Here is a 20119-nt window from a genome sequence, read left to right on the forward strand (position 1 = left end):
GCATCACTTTGCATTTCTTCGCACTGAATTTTAATTGCCAAACCTTAGACCATTCTTCTAGCTTCCGCAGATCCTTTTTCATGTTTTCCACTCCCTCCCTGGTGTCCACTCTGTTGCAAATCTTAGTATCGTCCGCAAAAAGGCAAACTTTACCTTCTAACCCTTCGGCAATGTCACTCACAAATGTATTGAACAGAATCGGCCCCAGCACCGATCCCTGAGGCACTCCAATTCCATTAACCACCACCCCCTCTGGTTTCTGTACATCAATCAGTTCCTAATCCAGTTAACCACTTCAGGTCCTATCTTCAGCCTGTCCAGTTTATTCAAGAGCCTCCTGTGGGGAACTGTGTCAAAAGCTTTGCTGAAATCTAAGTAGATTACGTCCATAGCACGTCCTTGATTCAATTCTCCAGTCACCCAGTCAAAGAATTCAATGAAATTCGTTTGTCACGATTTCCCTTTGATAAAACCATGTTGTTTCGCATCTTGCAAGTTATTGGCTTCCAGGAAATTCACTATTCTGTCCTTCAGTATCGCTTCCATTACTTTTCCAATAACCGAAGTGAGGCTTACCGGCCTGTAGTTTCCAGCTTCTTCCCTATCACCACTATTGTGAAAAGGGACCACCTCTGCCGTTCTCGAATCGCACGGAACCTCTCGCGTCTCCAAGGATTTATTAAACAAATCTTTAAGAGGACCCACCAGAACCTCTCTGAGCTCCCTCAATATCCTGGGATGGATCCCGTCTGGTCCCATGGCTTTTTTCAACTTTACGTTTCCTAGTTGTTCATACACACTCTCTTCCGTGAACGGTGCTAAATCCACTCCACTCTCATATGTACTTTTGTCAGTCCATCGTGGTCCTTCTCCAGGATTTTCTTCTGTGAAAACAGAACAAACGTATCTATTTAATAAATTTGCCTTTTCTTCATCATTATCTACATAGCGGTTCGCAGCATCTTTCAGTCTCACAATTCCCTTTTTAGTCATTTTCCTTTCACTAATATACCTGAAGAAAATTTTGTCACCCCTCCTTACCTTTCTAGCCATTTGTTCTTCCGCTTGCGCTTTTGCCAGATGTATCTCTCTCTTGGCTTCCTTCAGTTTCATCCGGTATTCCTCTCCGTGTTCCTCTTTTTGAGTTTGTCTGTATTTCTGGAACGCCAACTCTTTAGCCTTTATTTTCTCAGCCACTTGCTTGGAGAACCATATCGGTTTCCTTTTTCTCTTGCTTTTATTTACTCTCCTTACATAAAGGTTTGTGGCCCTATTTATAGTTTCTTTCAGCCTGGACCACTGCCCTTCCACTTCTTGTATGTCCTCCCAGCCCATCAGCTCCTTCCTCAGGTATTCCCCCATTTTACTAAAGTCAGCCTGCTTGAAATCCAGGACTTTGAGTTTTGAGTGGCCACTCTCTTCTTCAGCCATCATATCAAACCAAACTGTTTGATGGTCACTGCTGCCCAGGTGGGCACCCACTTGGACATTTGACACACTATCCCAACAGCACCTCTCTCTTCTTCTCCAACTTTTGAATATCTGCGATCAGATCTTTATCTAGTTCCTCCAATTGTGTCAGGGGTCTGTAGACAACACCCACGTGGACAGAGGTTCTATCCTCTCTTTTTAAGGTGATCCATACTGCTTCTTCCTTTCCCCAGTTCCCTGTCATTTCAGTTGCTGTGATATCATTTCTCACATACAGAGCTACTCCTCCACCTTTTTTTTTATTGATTGATTTTCATTACATTTATGTCATAAACATAAATTGGCATTACACAAATCTAATATTCATATATATCAGGAAAAAACAATATATTAGTCCACATATTATTGATCCTAGATATAGGTACATAAATAAACACACGAATGAAGTGGAATCCCACCTCAACCTACAAAAGTACAAATAAATCTTAACAGGGAAGAGCAAGGACTCAAGTCGGGGCAGCCGATTTGTACAATCCAAGTTAACGACTCATCACTCCTTACTAACTATAAGTGCTGTAAGCTTTCTAGGTTCAAAGAAAATATAATTAGTGGATTCTAAGGAAATATAACATTTACATGGGAACTTAAGAGTAAAGGTCCCACCTACTTGTAGGACCCTTGCTTTTAATAATAGGAAATCTTTCCTTCTTCTTTGTGTCTCTCAAGAGAGATCAGGAAAAACCTGAATTTTCGAGCCCAGAAAAGGTGTGGAGATGTGGCGAAAAAACAACCTAAAAATGTTGTTACGGTCCAGTTCCAAAGCAAACGATACCAGCAATGTCGTCCTCTCTGTGATAACCTGCATTGAATTTTCCAAAAATTGTGTTAAATTTAGCTGAGGGGATTGTATATTCCCAACTCCTGCCCCAGAGATGTAAAGAACTCGAGTCAAAGGGGGAAAAGCTTCTGGGGGAATCCCCAGAACTTCAATGAAATATTTTTTCAACATCTCTTTGGCTGGAATTAAAGGGGACTTGGGGAAATTCAAAAACCGAAGATTATTCCTCCTCTGCTGGTTCTCCATATATTCAATTTTTTTCCTTTGAACGCTATTATCCTTCATAATAGTTTGAATAAAGTTCTTATTGGAGTTTACCTCAGTTTCAATGGAGTCCATCCTAGATGTTTGCTCAGTCACCTTACCGGATAGCTCAAATTGAGCCTGTGACAACTTCCTCAAATCTCCTCTTAAAGATTCTGCTACCTTGAGTAGTGTGCCGTTTAAACCTTGAATTGCTTCCCAGATGGAGTCCATTGTGATAACCGCAGGTCTCACAATCTCCCGATTTCCTTCAGAGGGCTTGTCCCGACTTCTTACAGGCTGAGAGGCCCTCGGCATCAGACCTGCTTGCGAGGGTGTTTCGATCGGTGATGAGGTAGCCATGGGGTCTCCACTACCAACCGCAGGGGCCTCACTTCCGGACGCCGCTATCGGCTAGCTGTCCGTCGCCAACAGAATTCCTCCGGGCCTCGGGGGGGGGGGGGGTTATCCTCAGAGGGGGGCTCAATGTCACTCTCTCTACACTGGGGTCCGAGATTTCCATCGGGCCCCTTGAAGTACCAGCTTGAGTCCTCTGAACAACCAGACCCGACTCCTCCCGCGTCATCTGACGAGCGGCAAGGGAACTCGCCTGACCCATGGAGCAGGGTACCCCAGGCTTTCCCTTTCTCTTCCCCATCGTTAAACAGGTAAGATTTCCGCTTGTGATTTTGCGGAGGTAGTACAGGAGCTGGCGTTCATGCAACCTTCTCAGACGCCATCTTGGATCCCTACTCCTCCACCTTTACGAACATCTCTATCCTTCCTAAAAAGATTATAGCCTGGTATGTTTGCATCCCATTCGTGGGAGCCATTGAGCCATGTCTCTGTGACTGCAACTATGTCCAAGTCTGCCTCCAACATCAGGGCTTGAAGGTCATGAACTTTATTGCTTAGACTGCGAGCATTTGTGGTCATCGCTTTCCATCTACATTTCCTAGTATGTGTTTCAATTTTAGTGATTTGGGGGTGTCTTTTCTCTTTGGGTACCTTCATATCTTTTTGTTCCACCTTCCTTGCTTTTTCTTTTTCTTCCGCCTCAGTTCTATTTTCAGGAACATCACAGTGCTGTAATGGAGCAAAAGAATTCTGTAGGGGCAACACTTGTGAGGCCGATTCATCAGCTTCGAATACCATTTCTGGCACCCAAATCTTCCTTGGTGAAGACCGAAGAAAAGAATTCATTTAATCTTTCCGCTACAGTTTTGTCTTCCCTGATCGCCCCTTTTACTCCTCAGTCATCTAGCGGTCCAACCGATTCTTTTGCCGGCTTCCTGCTTTTAATACACCTAAAAAAAGTTTTACTATGTGTTTTTGCCTTCAACGCAATCTTTTTTTTCGAAGTCCCTCTTAGCCTTCCTTATCAGCGCTTTGCATTTGACTTGACATTCCTTATGCCGTTTCTTATTATTTTCAGTCGGATCCTTCTTCCATTTTCTGAAGGATTTTCTTTTAGCTCTAATAGCTTCCTTCACCTCACTTTTTAACCATGCCGACTGTCATTTGGTCTTCCGTCCTCCTTTCTTAATACGCAGAATATATTTGTCCTGGGCTTCCAGGATGGTATTTTTGAACAGCATCCACGCCTGATGTAAGTTTTTGACCTTCGCAGCTGCTCCTCTAAGTTTTTTTTTTTACTGTTCTTCTCATTTTATCATAGTCTCCTTTTTTAAAGTTAAACGCTAACGTATTTGATTTCCTATGTATACCTACTTCAAAGCTGATATCAAATCCCTTAGGATGGAAATGCCTTACCCTTAGCACAAGAATCTTTCTAAAAAGAAACCTCAATGTACATGCTCCATCTCTCCCAGAGTAGAGGATTGTGCTCCACCAGCAACAGAATCCCTTAAGGACTCTGATCAAGACAAAGTACTATAGACATGCCTTATTCAGAACAGATTTTATTCTATCCAGAATATAAGAGATGCTAAACTGGATGTCTCACATGTGAAATCCCTACAAAGATGGAAATGGAAGAAAAAATAGCAAATACAGTAAAATGGAGAAAGGGACTACACAATTTTTGATATGTTAGTGGAGGAAGTGCAAAAGTGGCATTGTGAGACTCAGAGGGAAAGGGGAGGCATACACAGAAGCTGATAAGAATAAGGTAGAATCAACAAATATTTCTGTTCTGCGTTTACAGATGAAGGGCTGGGAATAGGACTGCAGAAGATGGACTTGATGGCAAATAGCTGAGGGTACTGAAGGACCTTAGGGAAGTTCTGGAGGCACCATGTGATGAACTTTTCAATACTCCTCAAGACTCAGGAGTGGTCCTGGAGCACTGGAGAAGGTTGGATATGGTCCCTCTCCGCAAAAGCTGAAATAAGGAGGAGGTTGGGAACTACATGTCAGTTAGGCTGACCTCTGTGATAAGTAAATTAATGGAAACTCTTCTACAACAAAACATTGAGGTTTCTGGAATCCAATGAATTGCAGGACTCGAGGCAGGTCTTGTCAGACAAACCTGATTAATTTCTTTGACTACATGACCAAAGAATGGATCGAGGGAGATTGCTAGATGTGGTGTATTTAGCCTTTGAAGAGTTCTGCACAGACATTAAAAAAAATGAGTGCTCTTGGTATGGGCCCAAAAGTGACTGACTGGGTTAGGAACTGATTCAGTGGAAGGCAACAGAGGGTAGTGGTAAGTGGAGCACACTCTGAGGAAAGGAATGTTACCAGTGGTGTGCTGCAAGGGTTCTTGTCAACATTTTTATAAGCAATATTGCTGAAGGACTGCCTGGTAAGGTTTGCCTCATTGCAGATGAAACCAAAATCTGCAAAAGCCTAGATACCCTTGATGTTGTGGATAACAGGAGCAGGGACATAATGGAGCTCAAAGAACGGTCCAGAATTTGGCAGCTATGATCTAATGCTAACAAATGAAGGGTCCTGCATTTGGGCTGCAAAGATTCAAAGGAACGGTACAGTTTAGCAGGTGAAGTATTTTTGTGCACGAAAGAGGACTGGGACTTGGGGGTGATCTTGCCAAACAGGTAGAAATGGCAACAGCAAACGTTGGAAGGATGCCTGGGTGCATAGGGAGAGGAATGGCCAGTAGGAAAAAGGAGGTGTTAATGCCTCTGTACAAGCCTCTAGTGAGACCTCATTTAGCACATTGTGTACAGTTCTGAAGACTACACATTCAACACAATATAAACAGAAGAGAGTCGGTCCAGAAGACGGCTACTAAAATGGTCAGTGGTCTTTGTCATATAGCATATGGAGACATAGTTAAAGATCTCAATATGTATTCTTTGGAAGAGAGAGGGGAGATATGATAGCGATGTTTAAATACCTCTGTGGCATAAATGCACAGGAGGCGAGTCTCTTTCGATTGAAAGGAAGTTCTGGAATGAGGGAGCATAGGATGAAGGTGAAAGGGGACAGACTCAGGAGTAACCTGAGCAATTATTTCTTCATGGAAAGAGTGGTAAATTCATGGAACAGCCACCCTGTGGAGGTGGTGAAGATGAAAACTGTATCTGAGGACAAGTACATATGGTATCTAAGGAAAAGGATGGGATAGTAAATGACATGGATGGAAAGACTGGATAGGGCATATGGTCTTTATCTGCCTTCATTTTTCCTGTTTCTACGTTTGAAATCAATTTAGAGGGTCCCAGTATATTAAATAAAAACAAATAAATATCAGCATGATGAAGTGGAGTTGGTATGTGGCATCCCAAGAGCTAAACTCAGGGTCAAGCAAACAAAATGCTAGGAATTATTAGGAAAGGGACAGAAAATATGAGAAAGGGACTGATATTCTGCCTGTGGTGATTAGCATTTTGCTGACCACTGCCGGCGTTAAACCTGGAAATTCAATGCTGTGCCATGTCCGGCTAATATATAACCAGTCAAGTGCAACATTCAGCACTTAACCAGCTCTGGGTTTCCGCATAAAGATAGGACTGACTTATGTGGTCCTATTTATGCAGTTACCTGGCTGGTTAAGTGTTGAACAACCGCAACTCTGTCCCCGGAACACCTCCAAAATAGCCAATTTCCAGTTCAGAGCTAAGCGCCACTGAAAATTATCAGTTAGTCCCGAACAGGAGATTTAACAGGCCAGAACCTGTCTCTGGCAGGCTAAATCGCTTGAATATCAAACCCAAAGAATACTGTAATACCTCTATATCGATAGCTCCATGTTGTGCCCTCACCGCGAATATTTTGGTTGCCTGAATTAGAGAAGGTTCAAAGAAGGACGATCAAAATGAATAAGAAGATGGAAGGCTTCTAATTTGAGGAAAAGCTTAAGAGGTTAGATCTCTTCAGCTTGGAAAAGAGGTGGCTGAGGGGGGATATGTTAGAGGTCTACAAAATCCTGAGAACAGGTAAACATCAATTTATTGTTTTAAGAAGTACAAAGACTCAAGGATATTCCATGCAGTTAAATGTTAACACTTTTACAATGAATAGGAGACTAGTATTATAAACAGACTATTATAAAGAGAGCATATTCAAAAGAATGGATTAATGAGACAAAGCCAACATGGATTTAGTGGTTTAAAAAAGGTTTGGCTAGCTTCCTAAAAGAAAAGTCCATAAGCCATTATTAAAATGGACTTGGGAAAACTCCACTGCTTATTTCTAGGATAAGCAGCATAAAATGTATTGTACTGTTTTGGGATCTTGCCAGGTACTTGTGACCTGGATTGGCCACTGTTGGAAACAGGATAATGGAACTCGTTGCTCGAGGACATAGTAACAGCAGTTAGCATATCTTGGGTTTAAAAAAGAGTTTTGGCCAAATTCCTGAAGGAAAAGTCTATAATCTGCTATTAAGTCATGGGTAGCATGGAATCTTGCTGCTCTTTGGGATTCTATCATGTACTTGTGACCTGGATTGGCTACTGATGGAAGCAGGATACTGGGCTGGATCGACCATCAGTCTGACCCAGCACGCCTATTCGTAGGTTTTTTGTTGAATGTTCCTTCCTAGAGATTGTGAGACATACTAATGTGAAGGAAAGAGGGTCCATGAGCCAACTGTGATGTGAGTTGCAAGATGCAGAAGATTTGATTGCTTTAAGATGAGAAACGACGATATGGCTTTTTAATGCGCAACTGTACTTCAATACTGTGATTAAACCGATATACTGATTGCTTATTCTTTTTTATTGTCCATCATTTTGGTGGGAGTTTCTTTTCTCAAAGGGAAGTATATCAATTAATAACAATGATATATGTTTCTTTATTATTATTCAAGTAAGTTGGTGTATTTCAGTGCTGTATAATAATTAAGTAAAAGTAACTAGTTTCTGTACTTAACTAAAAATGTAGTTACTTTTACTTGTAAAGAAGTGCAGGATAAAATTTTTTATTTTTACTAAAGTAATAACGTCACCAAATTTTATTACTTTTACTTAGTTACATCTGATGCTAGCAGTAAAAAGTAAAAGAGGAAGAATAAAAACACAGAAAAATGAAGGCAGATAAAGACTGTATGGATACTGGGCTAGATGGACCATTGGTCTGACCCAGTATGGCTAATCTTAAGCTCATATCGAAGACACTCAGTTTATTTATAAGTCATCCAAACTGTGTCAAAGGCTTTTCTAAAATTGAAGTACACCACACCTAGCGCTCTCCTTCAATCCAACTCTCTGGTCACCCAGTCAAATAAATGTATCAGATTTGTCTGACAAGACCTGCCTGTAGTAAAACCATGTTGCCTCAGTCCTTTAATCCACTGGGTTCCAGAAACCTATTCTTCGCATTTCCATTCATTTCCTTACCACAGCCTGTACTTCCCAACCTTCTTCTTTCTTCAGCTTTTGAGGAGAAGGATCACATTCATCCTAACTCCCAACTCTAGAAAAGAATTGAAAAAAATCAGAAATTCCCTAAGTTCCTTCAGTACCCTCACATCTGGCCCCATCCCTCTGTCAATAGGGGATGCTCTAGAACACAGTCCTCTGAAAATTATTGAGGGTCTACCACGCTTCCACTCCCATTTATATTTGTCTTCTACAGTCCTATTCCTGGCCCTTCATCTATGAACACAGAACAGAAATATTTGTTACACAATTTGGTCTTATCCTTTAAATCTTCTACATATTGCTCCCCTTGACCTTTGAGTCTCACATTGCCACTTTTTCACTTCCTCTTATCAAAACTTATCTAAACAAATGTCTTGTCCTTCTATTTTACCATATTGGCAATTTTTAATTCCATTTACATTTTTGCTTTTCTGGCCACTTTACCAGTTTTCTCATAATCTGCTTATGTTTTAACAACTTTGAATAATTTTGTGTCATCTACATGTTTTACCACCTCATTTATTCTCATTTCCAGGTCATTTACAAATATGTTTAAAAAGCAACAGCCCCCAATACAGATTCCTGGGGACTTTACTCTTCACCTTTCTCCACTGACAGAATTGACCATTTTGTTCTACTCATTGTCTTCTATCTTTTAACCAGTTCACAATCCGCATCAGGACAGTGCCTCGAGGGCCATGTTGGGCGGTTAGAGGAAAGTTATATGCTGATTTTAAATATCTGCGTTGAATAAATTTTGATTTATTTTACCATTGGACCTCACAATGACGATGGCAAAAAAGTAATTAATTTGAAATAATATACAACTGTGTGAGAGTGCAGCCTGGAAACAACAAGAACGGAAGATGTACAGAAAGACCAAACTAAAATCACAGGTGTAAAAAAGCCAAATTCCTTTATTAAGACCCTACACGGTCCGTGTTTCGGCCAAAGAGGCCTTCTTCAGGGGTCTAAAACAAAAGAAAAATACAACACATATATCATAAAAACATATATCATGCTTGATACAAAACATAATATGTAAAAGTAAGATAAAAATTATAGGACATTTGCATTGTCGCAAGCAATTTTTACGCATACATCATAAATACACAAATATGTATGTTTAAAAATAAAAATAAGAAGAATAAAATATTAAACTGAACAGCAATAAAACTTATACCAATAAAAGTGTCGAACCTACAAAGACAATATGCAATAGTACTGGTAGAAGTTTAAGACATATATATGCACAAAAAATGTAAATTATCTTGTGAAAGCTGGGGTTGAAAAAAAGTAATAATACACTAAAAAAATGCACTCAAAAAATACATAACCAACCTTATAGCAAATCTATTACCCCAGGAGTCACCTACCTTTCCCATTAATTCCTCTTCTGTGAGGGGCTGCCCATCTCCACCCGCCAGGTGTGCCAGACTGGAAATCCCCCGTTTTGCCCATTCAACAAAATATCGGCTCGACAAGCCTGGTAAAAATTCAGAATTCCCACATATTAACAGGTCTGTTACTGCCGGGTCCCCCCCCCTAGCTGCCGTATAAGCACTCCCCACACGTCTCGGAGCGGACGCAACAGCACACTTTTGCCTAGTCCTTCCGGTAGATCACATGTTTTGTGATGTAAAAGCGAGAAAAATTGATAAGGTTCCCAAAATGCCACCTCCAGCGCCGTAGGGGTGTACCGCTGTGTACCCAAGCACCAATCTCCTAAGTAACGCAATTGGCATGCCTGATTGTATATCTCTAGATCTGGCATACCCATCCCTTCCCGGCTCCAGCTGCCCATTAATTGTGAGAAGTGGATCCTAGGCTTCTTGCCCCTCCAGCAAAACTTTGATGCTAATTTGTAAAAATGCTGCAAGTCTTTCCGTCGTAGCCAAATCGGAATGGTCTGCAGCACATAGAGCCACTTGGGGAATAACACCATTTTAATCAAGTTTACTCTACCTAACAATGATAACGGCAAACCCAGCCATCCTTATAACACTGTCTGGGTCTCCTCTAGCAACCAGGTAATATTAAGGTCATGCAGAATACCGTGAGGTATTCATAGGCATCAAGATTCCTAGGTACTTGAAAGAGGTTTGTGCTTTCCGCAGGGGAAACTCGCCTCTCCATTGTCTCCAAACTTCCTCTGAAGAGGCCAAGGCCTCCGACTTCTCTAAATTCAAACTAAGGCCTGCATAGTCTCCGTATTCGGAGAAGATCTCCAGTAAAGCTTCCAAAGACTCCTGTGGGTCTGTCAAGTGAACCAAAATATCATCGGCAAAGGCCGCCACTTTAAAAACCTCTTTCTCTATCGCTATCCCCGCTACCGCCTGTTGTTCTTCAATATCTCTCAACAAGGGATCCAGTGTCAGCACAAATAGTAAAGGTGACAAAGGGCAGCCTTGGCGGGTTCCCCTGCTTATTTCAAAATCTTGTGTTACAATCCCATTGACCGATATTCTAGCCTTCGGCTTTGAATACAATGCTTTTATCCCTGATAAAAATCTATCCGTGAACCCATATTTCTGAAGAACAGCATAGAGAAAATTCCATTTTACTTTGTCAAAAGCTTTTTCAGCATCAAAGCTTATTAACAAAGAAGTTTTATTCCCTCGACTTCTGGCTTCTAAGGAGGTCAGGACCTTGCGGACATTCTTAGTAATTGCCCGTCCCCTTACAAACCCTACTTGGGAGTCATGTATAAGCTTCAGCAGGATTCTCGCTAGTCTGTTTGCCAAGATCTTAGCCATCAATTTGACTTCATAATTTAAAAGTGAAATAGGTCTATATGATTCAGCTAGTTCCGGATCCTTCCCTTTCTTGGGGAGTACTATGATACAAGCGGTGTTTAAATCCGGAGGCAGCCTTTCCTGCTCTATTAAGGTATTAAACAATGCGGCTAGGGGCTCGGTGATCTCTTCCCCCATGATCTTGTAAAATTCCGCTCAGTAACCATCTACTCCCGGTGCCTTAAACAGTGCACTTTGATTAATAGCCAGAAATACCTCATCTGATGTGATAGGAGTATTAAGCCGTTGCACCTCTTGAGGGGATAGCTTCGGTAATCTCATCTGATCTAAGTAGGAGTCTCCAGACAGACCATCATCAGGTGGGGCCTCGTATAATCTTTTATAATACTGATAATAGTTCTCCCCAATTTCCTGATCCGTACGCACACATTCTCCCTGCCTCGTCTTCATAGTCAAGATCCTGGCTTTACTTTGTTTAGTCGCAATCAGACGTGCCATCAGTCGACCACCCTTATTCCCATGCTTATATAGTTGATATTTGTAATATGTTTGCGATTTCACTGCCTTATGGTGAAGAATTTCATTAAATGTCGTCTGCAGGAATACTAAATGCTGTCTATTCTCTATGAAGGCCTGTTGTCCATATCTTCTCCTAGCTTTGCACACTAACTGACTCAGCCTCAATATCTCTCAATTCCTAGCCTTGCATTTATGTGCCATATAACTGATGATTTCTCCACGAAATACAGCCTTAGCCGTCTCCTAGTACAGGACCGGATCTTCAACATGTATTGCGTTGTGTGCTCTATAGTCCCGCCAACTCTGATGTATGGAGGCCCTAAAACTCTGATCCCAATATAATTCCGCAGGAAACACTCATCTCCTTACCCCTCCCCTCTCCCCTTCAGGCACCCAGCTCATTTCCACCCAGGCATGACCTGAGATCACATCGGCTCCTATAGCTGATTTCGTCACTGAACTAAACATCCGTTCCGAAATCAACAGATAATCAATGCGCGCCTGTGTACCATGTGCACGCGAGAGGTGTATGTAGTCCCTCCCCTGTGGATTGAGAATCCTCCAGACATCCACTAGCCCCACCTGCTGGCAAAGATTAGGCAACCCCCGTGACTCTTGTCTAAGCTCATGCCTCCGAGCCCCCGTACTATCGATCAAAGGGTCCATCACCATATTGAAGTCCCCCCCTACTATTATGGGCAAAGATTTACTTGTTAACAGTCTCGAGGTGATCATCTTATAGAACTTCCGTTCATATTGATTCGGGGCATATACATTTCCGAACAACAGGGCCTGGCGTTGTATATGAGCCTCACAAAGTAGGAATCTACCGCCTGGATCAGTGAAATGCACCTCCAATTTATCCACTATCCCTTTTCGAAACAGAATGGCAAACCCCTCCCCCCCATTTTTCCCCTGTGCTGCTGCGGATACACAGTTCCCCACCCACCAAGTTTGTTGTTTAGCATGTTCCCCAGCTGATAAATGGGTTTCCTGGAGCAGGGCTATGTCTACTTTGTGACGTTGTAGGTGCTGCAGTATTTTAGAGCGTTTAATGGGGGACGTGATCCCTCCCACATTCCATGTTACTACTTTCAGGGGTCCCAGTTCACATAGGATATCCATTCATAAGGTACATACCATTCTTTCAAGGAAGAGAGATGTCCCAGCCCCCACCCCTCCTCATGCTCCATCCTAAGCCACTTTGATTCCTTCCCAAACCCCACTAGCCATATCCCCCAGGTCTCAGTTCCCCCCAACCCCTCCTCTTCCCCCCCTACAAATCCTCTCTAACCCCATTACCCCAAACCTCCCTTCTACAGAACCCAAGTCTCTAAATGAGACCATCGCGTATAACGCCTCTTACCTCCTTCCCTCTCGCAAGCCTAATAGCACAAAACTGCTCTTCCTCTCCATTCCCCCCTTCAATGCAACTCCAGCTTATATGTGCAGAAATTATCAAATTAGTCCAAACAACAACAATAATAAACTTCAAAAACCTCGTTCCAAAATCTTCAGTCAGTCTCTCCGGTCTGAAAGAGGGAACCTCCATGACCCTCTGCGGTAAAGTCTCTAAGATGTCTCCAGCAATGCCAATCTCATGCTTATCCAGGCCGCTCTATCAAGAATCGGCACAGTTCCTTGAAACAAGAAGTACTGCCAGGACCTCACAACATGTGCCTAGGTTCTCTGTGATATTCTGCCCAGTGATCCCAATCAATCTCCGAGATCCACTCCACCGCAGGCACTCCAGGGATTCACTTGTTACCAGCTGAAGTCTCCTAGGCTTTCTCCCGTTGTTGTACACCCTTGTCGGGTCCCCATCTCCAATTTATCAATTGGATGCTGAGATCTTCAAAGTTAAATTAACACTTTAAAAGCGGATCATTTTCAAAGCACTTAGCCTCCCAAAGTTCCATAGAAACCAATGGAACTTAGCCTCCCAAAGTGCTTTGAAAATATGCCTCTTTGTAATCCAGTGCGTGTTGTAACTATGCCTTCTTCGATCCCTCCTTCCATGGGTGTCTGTTAATCCTCCGCTCATCCTCTCGATCAGCAGTGCTCCACACAGTTCAAAAAGGCCTGGGCTTGTCCTATCGTGGTGTAAACCTGCGTGGCCGCCTGATAGGTGACTCTTAGCTTGGCCGGATACTGCAGTATTGCCTCTTTGTGCGCAAAATTTAAGATACGACAGATCACCACTCGCGGGCGCGTGGTTTCCGTGCTTCTGGGGCCCACTCGATGTGCTCTCTCTACTTGGAGGGCTCCTAAGTCTTCTGGGAGTTGTAGTTGTTCTGGCAGCCATTTTTCCAAAAAGGCTCGCAAATTTGCAGTTTCCAACGCCTCAGGTAATCCTACAAATCTTAAGTTATTCCTCCGAGATCGATTCTCGAGGTCTTCAAGCTTTTCTTCATAGCCTTCCACCATGGTTTTAAGCTTAGTGTTTTCCTCCTCCATTTTGTTCACTTTGTCTTCGAGGGCCCCGTGGCGCTGCTGATACTCCGCCAGGTCTTTGTTGAGCTGCCCCAAATTTTCTTGGACCAAGGTTAACTTGCTGTCGATGGGTCCCAATCGCCGATCCAGCAAAGGCTCCATGGCGGCTGTCACCTCCGCCGCCACCTCCGCCGAGCTCAGGGTAGTCGCGGCCGGACTCGACGGAGCCGCCATTTTTTCCTCGCGGGCTCACATCTTCTCTTTATCTCTGCGGACGCCCTTCGCCGCCATGAAGTTCCGCTGTGAGTAGCGCAGATATTGTACCTTAACTTCTTGTGCTGGGGTGGTGTGTTCAGCGGTCTGTTACCAGGGCAGTGTCCGCGATTTTGAGGGTTTAGCGGGTAAGCTGGCCGGAGCGGACATTTCAACAACCGCTCCTGGTCATGGCGTCACGTGATCATCCCATGCTGGTATTTTTAAATGTCCCTGCCTGATGTGGATAATTTTACTGAATGAAGATGCTGGGTGACTTTATGGCAATACTGTTAAAGCTAAGGGCCTTGTATACTAAACAGCGCTAAGGGCACACTAGCGTTTTTAGCACGCGCTAAATGCTAAAGACACCCATTGCAATATATGGGTGTCTCTAGCGTTTAGCATGCAATAATTTTATGCGTGTGCTAAAAATGCTAGCACATCATAGTAAAGAGGGCCCTAAGTATGGTTTTGGCATGCTCTGAGACCTTATGCTAAAGTTTCAAGGCTTTGCGGGCGCCCTCAGAAAACTTTTGCTTGGGGGTCCTGAAATGTGAGCTTAAACCACTGATTACAGCCTCTCTGGGCTTACTGACATCCATAAATTAAGCACTGTGTGTGTTTGGGAGTTATATGTCCTTCCTTCTACAGTTCCAATTTCTTTTTTGTCTTCAAATTAAGCACCGGGTATGATAAAAGTCCATAAAATCATGACTGAAGTTGAATGGATAAACAGGGTATGGCTGCTTATGCTTTCAAGTAGTACTAAGCACCAGTGATGCAAACTGGGAAGAATAATCCGAATCATAGTTACCTGTTGCAAGGGTCCACCTTAGGGGTGAGTACCCAAGGAAAAGATCTAGGTGTCATTCTAGACAATATGCTGGAATCTTCTGCCTAGTGTGCAGCGGCAGCCAAAAAACCAAACAGGATGCTAGGAATTATTAGGAAAGGGTTGGTAAATAAGACCAAGAATACTATAATGCCTCTACATTGCTCTATGGTGTGACCTCATCTTGAGTACTGCATTCAATTCTGGTCACCATATTTCAAAAAAAGATACAGCGGAATTAGAAAAGGTTCAAAGAAGAGTGACCAAAATGATAAAGAGGATGGAACTCCTCTCGTATGAGGAAAGGCTAAAGAGGTTAGGGCTCTTCAGCTTGGAAAAGAGACAGATGAGGGGAGATATGATTGAGGTCTATAAAATCCTAAGTGATGTAGAACAGGTAAAAGTGAATCGATTTTTTACGCTTTCAAAAAGTACAAAGACGGGACACTCAATGAAATTACATGGAAATACTTTTAAAACAAATAGGAAGAAATATTTTTTCACTCAACGAATAGATAAGCTCTGGAACTCTTTGCCGGAGAATGTGGTAACAGTGGTTAGCGTATCTGACTTTAAAAAAGGTTTGGACAAATTCCTGGAGGAAAAGTCCATAGTCTGCTATTGAGACAGATATGGGGACACCACTGCTTTTCCTGGGACCTGAATTGGCCACTGTTGGAAAAAGGATACTTTGCTAGATGGATCATTGGTCTGACCCAGTATGGTTATTCTTATGGGGACACTCCATGCAGATAAGTAGCAATTTTAGAACCGGAGGAAGTATTCTTTTTCACTCAATGCACAAACTTGGAATTTGTTATAGAGACATATTGAAAGCATTTAATGTTGAAGGTTTATTTCTGCTATAGAAATATTTCCTTTATAGGCAAAAACATGACATTGTTTCCTGAATTGTGTAAAGTAACACAGAAGACTCCGGAGGAAATTGGAAAGTCATGGGATAGGAGGTAGTGTTCTATTGTGGATTAAAAACTGGTTAAAAGCTAGAAAACAGAGAGTAGGGTTAAATGGTCATTATTCTCAATACAGAAGGGTAGTTAGTGGGGTTCCCCAGGGGTCTGTGCTGGGACCACTGCTTTTTACCATATTTATAAATGACCTAGAGATGGGAGTAACTAGTGAGGTAATTAACTTTGCTGACGACACAAAGTTATTCAAAGTTGTTAAATCACAAGAGGATTGTGAAAAATTACAAGAGGACCTTACAAAACTGGGAGACTAGACGTCTAAATGGCAGATTATGTTTAATGTGAGAAAGTGCAAAGTGATGCATATTGGAAAGAGGAACCCGAATTATGCTACGTCATGCAAGGATCCACGTTAGGAGTTACCGACCAAGAAAGGGCTCTAGGTGTCATCAATGATACATTGAAACCTTCTGCTCAGTGTGCTGCGGTGGCTAAGAAAGCAAATAGAATGTTCGGTATTATTAGGAAAGGAATGGAAAACAAAAATGAGGACGTTATAATGCCTTTGTATCGCTTCATGGTGCAACCGCACCTTGAATATTGTGTTCAATTCTGGTCGCCGCATCTCAAAAAAGATATAGTGGAATTAGAAAAGGTGCAGAGAAGGGTGACGAAAATGATAAAGGGGATGGGACGACTTCCCCATTAGGAAAGGCTAAAGCAGCTGGGGCTCTTCAGCTTCGAGAAAAGACGGCTGAGGGGATATATGATAGATGTCTATAAAATAATGAGTGGAGTGGAACGGGTAGACATGAAGCGTCTGTTTACACTTTCCAAAAATACTAGGACTAGGGGCATGCGAAGAAACTACAAAGTAGTAAATTTAAAACGAATTGGAGAACATTTTTCTTCACTCAACGTGTAATTCACCTCTGGAATTCGTTGCCAGAAAATATGGTAAAGGCAATTAGCTTAGCAGAGTTTAAAAAAGGTTTGGACGACTTCCTAAAGGACAAGTCCGTAGACCATTATTAGATTGGACTTGGGGAAAATCCAATATTTCTGGGATAAGCATAAAGCATAAAGTTTTGTTTTTTTATCTTGCCAGGTATTTGTGACCTGGATTGGCCACTGTTGGAAACAGGATGCTGGGCTTGATGGACCTTTGGTCTGTCCCAGTATGGGTAGGTTTTTTTTTTCTTATTCATAATCCCTCTTGGATCCCCCATATTTCCTTTCAGAGAGGTCTATAGTTTACCAGACGTGTTTAAGATATTTATATTTTCTTATTTTTAATTACCTGGTGGACCTAATTTCCACTGTAACATACATTTGTAAAATCTGAAAATATAATACAAAAAAAAAAAAACCCACCGCAGGTTTAGATAAATTTCTGGTGGAAAGTCAGTAAACTATTAACCACCAGATAAACTTGTGAAAGCAACTGCATATCCCTGGGGGTATAAAGGAATAAATCTACAGATCGATATTCAAAGGGTTAAATTGCCTGTTTGGGGCTTAAATGTTAATTTTCAGTGGAACTTAACTGGTTAGGACGGCTGAAAATAACATGTTAGCAACAAAATGGAAACTGGCTATTTTGGGGGCGTTCCCAGGACAGAGTTGGCCAGTTTCTCTGCCATCTCCCTCCTTGTTAACAAGATACTTTATGCAACTCTAATAAAGACCAGCTTTACTGATATCTTGTAGAGTGCGTTCCATTTCTCAAAATGTAGAGATTCTTTTTTTTTTTTTTATAATTTCAAAATTTTACATTACAAGATAATCTTGCTTCAGAAAAACAGACAAGAAAATATTTTGTAGAATTACATCTTCCACTTGAATACAGCAATACAAGATTCCAATAATTGTCTTTTTTATATCACAAAAGAAAACTTTAAAGAGGGGGCATGCATTAGATTAATGGGGTTAAATCTAAAGAAGAAAAATTTATAACAGTAGATAGGCTTAGCACGATTTTCCATCCATCTATCTATTCTATAACTCAATCAGTTAGGGGATAACCATAGGAATTTATACTTTCCTAGAATCGAAATGTAGAGATTCTTTACTACATTTGAGTACATAGTATCAAATCTAACCCATTCTGTAGCTCGATTTTCTTGCATTAAAAGGAGTTCAATAACAATAATGAAACACACACTGTATCGCTTACCAGCAGTTTTGTCTGAATGCTCCGCCCATCAGCCAGTTCAATCTGTACCCAAGGATTTGCTTCAGCTATATGATAGGGACGTGGCCAAGTATATCCCACTGCCCGGCACCTATAGAAAACCTCCACCTGCTCTGGAGATTTTAAGAAGCAACAAAAGGAATTAACAAAATCAAGTTTTGTTGATCTCAAAATAAAGGTTAAGTCATCCATCCTAGAAGTGGTTGCACATGTGCTGCTGAAATATGTTATAAAGTATACTGTGATAGTTTGTAGTAAGTTAGCTATAACCAGTGGCGTAGCAAGGGGGGGGGGGCGGGAGGGGCGGTCCACCCTGGGTGTCAGCTCAGGGGGGGGGGGGGTGCTCCCTGCCAGCTCCCCCCCCTCGGCGAATCGACACCCCCCCCCGACCAGCTCCCGCACCCTACCTTTAAAAAGAATATCGGGAGGCGACGCGCAGCGCCTCGCGCCTGCCCTGCACGTAAAAGAAATGTGGACCGTCGGGTCTTCCCTCGCTCTATCTGTCCCGCCCTCCGCTGATGCAACTTCCTATTTCCGCAAGGGCGGGACAGACAGTGAGAGAAGGCCCGACGGTCCACATTTCTTTTTCGGGCAGGCGCGAGGCGCTGCGCCTCCCGATATTCTTTTTAAAGGTAGGGTGCGGGAGCTGGTCGTCGGGGGGGGAAGGGGGGTGTCATCGTGCTACACCTGGGGGGGGGGGTGCAACGGAGAACCGCCCAGCCCCCCCTGCTACGCCACTGGCTATAACCTATATACATGAAACAGATTCAACATATAATCTAAAGATAACAGATCAAATACTTACCCACACAACCCCCCTCTGCACTTGGGTCTTGGTTCCTTTTATCTATGTATCATTCTGATCTTCAATACCTGCTAACTTCTTTGTTTGCTACCATGTTCTTCGCATTGTAAATGAGGCATAACTACATAAGTATTGCCATACTGGGACAGACCAAAGGTCCATCAAGCCCAGCATCCTGTTTCCAACAGTGGCCAATCCAGGTCACGAGTACCTGGCAAGAGCCCAAAACAGTACAATATATTTTATGCTGCTTATCCCAGAAATAAGCAGTGGATTTTCCCCATTTTTATAATGGTCTATGGACTTTTCTTTTAAGAAGCTATCTGAACTTTTTTTAAACCCCGCTAAGCTAACTGCTTTTACCACATTCTCTGGCAACGAAATCCAGAGTTTAATTGCATGCCGAGTGATGAAATACTTTCTCTGATTCGTTTTAAATTTACTACTTTATAGCTTCATTATGTGCCCCCCTAGTCTTGGCATTTTTGGAAAGCGTAAACAAGCGATTCACTTCTACCCGTTCCACTCCACTCAGAATTGTACAGTGCTTTTTTTGTGCTGGTACAGCATACCGGCACCTTTTTTGAAGGTCCAACGGCTCTCCTCCCTCCCCCGAGCTAACCTACAGGGTCCCTCCGCTACTCCGTGCCGCCAGATGACCCTCCTGCCACCCGACCCGGCCGGCACCTGACCCAGCATTTAAAAAAATTCTACGAAGCAGAGGCCTGGTGCTCGCGTCTGAGAGTAAAAGAAGAAAAAATCGCTTCGTCGGCCAGCCTTCCCGCTCTGTCCCGCCCTCTGATGTAACTTTCGCAAGGGCAGGACAGAGTGGGAAGGCCAGCCGCCGAAGCGATTTTTTCTTCTTTTACTCTCAGATGCGAGCACCGGGCCTCCGCTTCGTAGATTTTTTTAAATGCTGGGTCAGGTGCTGGCCAGGTCGGGTGGCAGGAGGGTCGTCTGGCGGCACGGAGTAGCAGAGGGACCCTGTAGGTTAGCTCGGGGGAGGGAGGGGTCGGGGAGGGGGGGCTCAAATGAATATGGGTGGCTGGAGGGAGGGGGAGCAGAGGAACGAGGAGAGTCACTGGACAT

General features: G+C 42.8%; 1 protein-coding gene across 1 annotated transcript in view; it reads right to left on the reverse strand.

Moving 5' to 3' along the window:
• The window catches only part of COQ6 (coenzyme Q6, monooxygenase), a 179608-nt gene that overhangs the window by 72033 nt on the left and 87456 nt on the right, over positions 1–20119 (reverse strand). Inside the window, exon 5 of the mRNA XM_030214499.1 lies at positions 18208–18338. Within this exon, the coding sequence (XP_030070359.1) occupies positions 18208–18338 (131 nt within the window). The remainder of the gene's footprint in view (positions 1–18207; positions 18339–20119) is intronic.

The sequence above is a fragment of the Microcaecilia unicolor genome, chromosome 9, assembly GCF_901765095.1.
Source record: "Microcaecilia unicolor chromosome 9, aMicUni1.1, whole genome shotgun sequence".
Taxonomy (NCBI): Eukaryota; Metazoa; Chordata; class Amphibia; order Gymnophiona; family Siphonopidae; genus Microcaecilia; species Microcaecilia unicolor.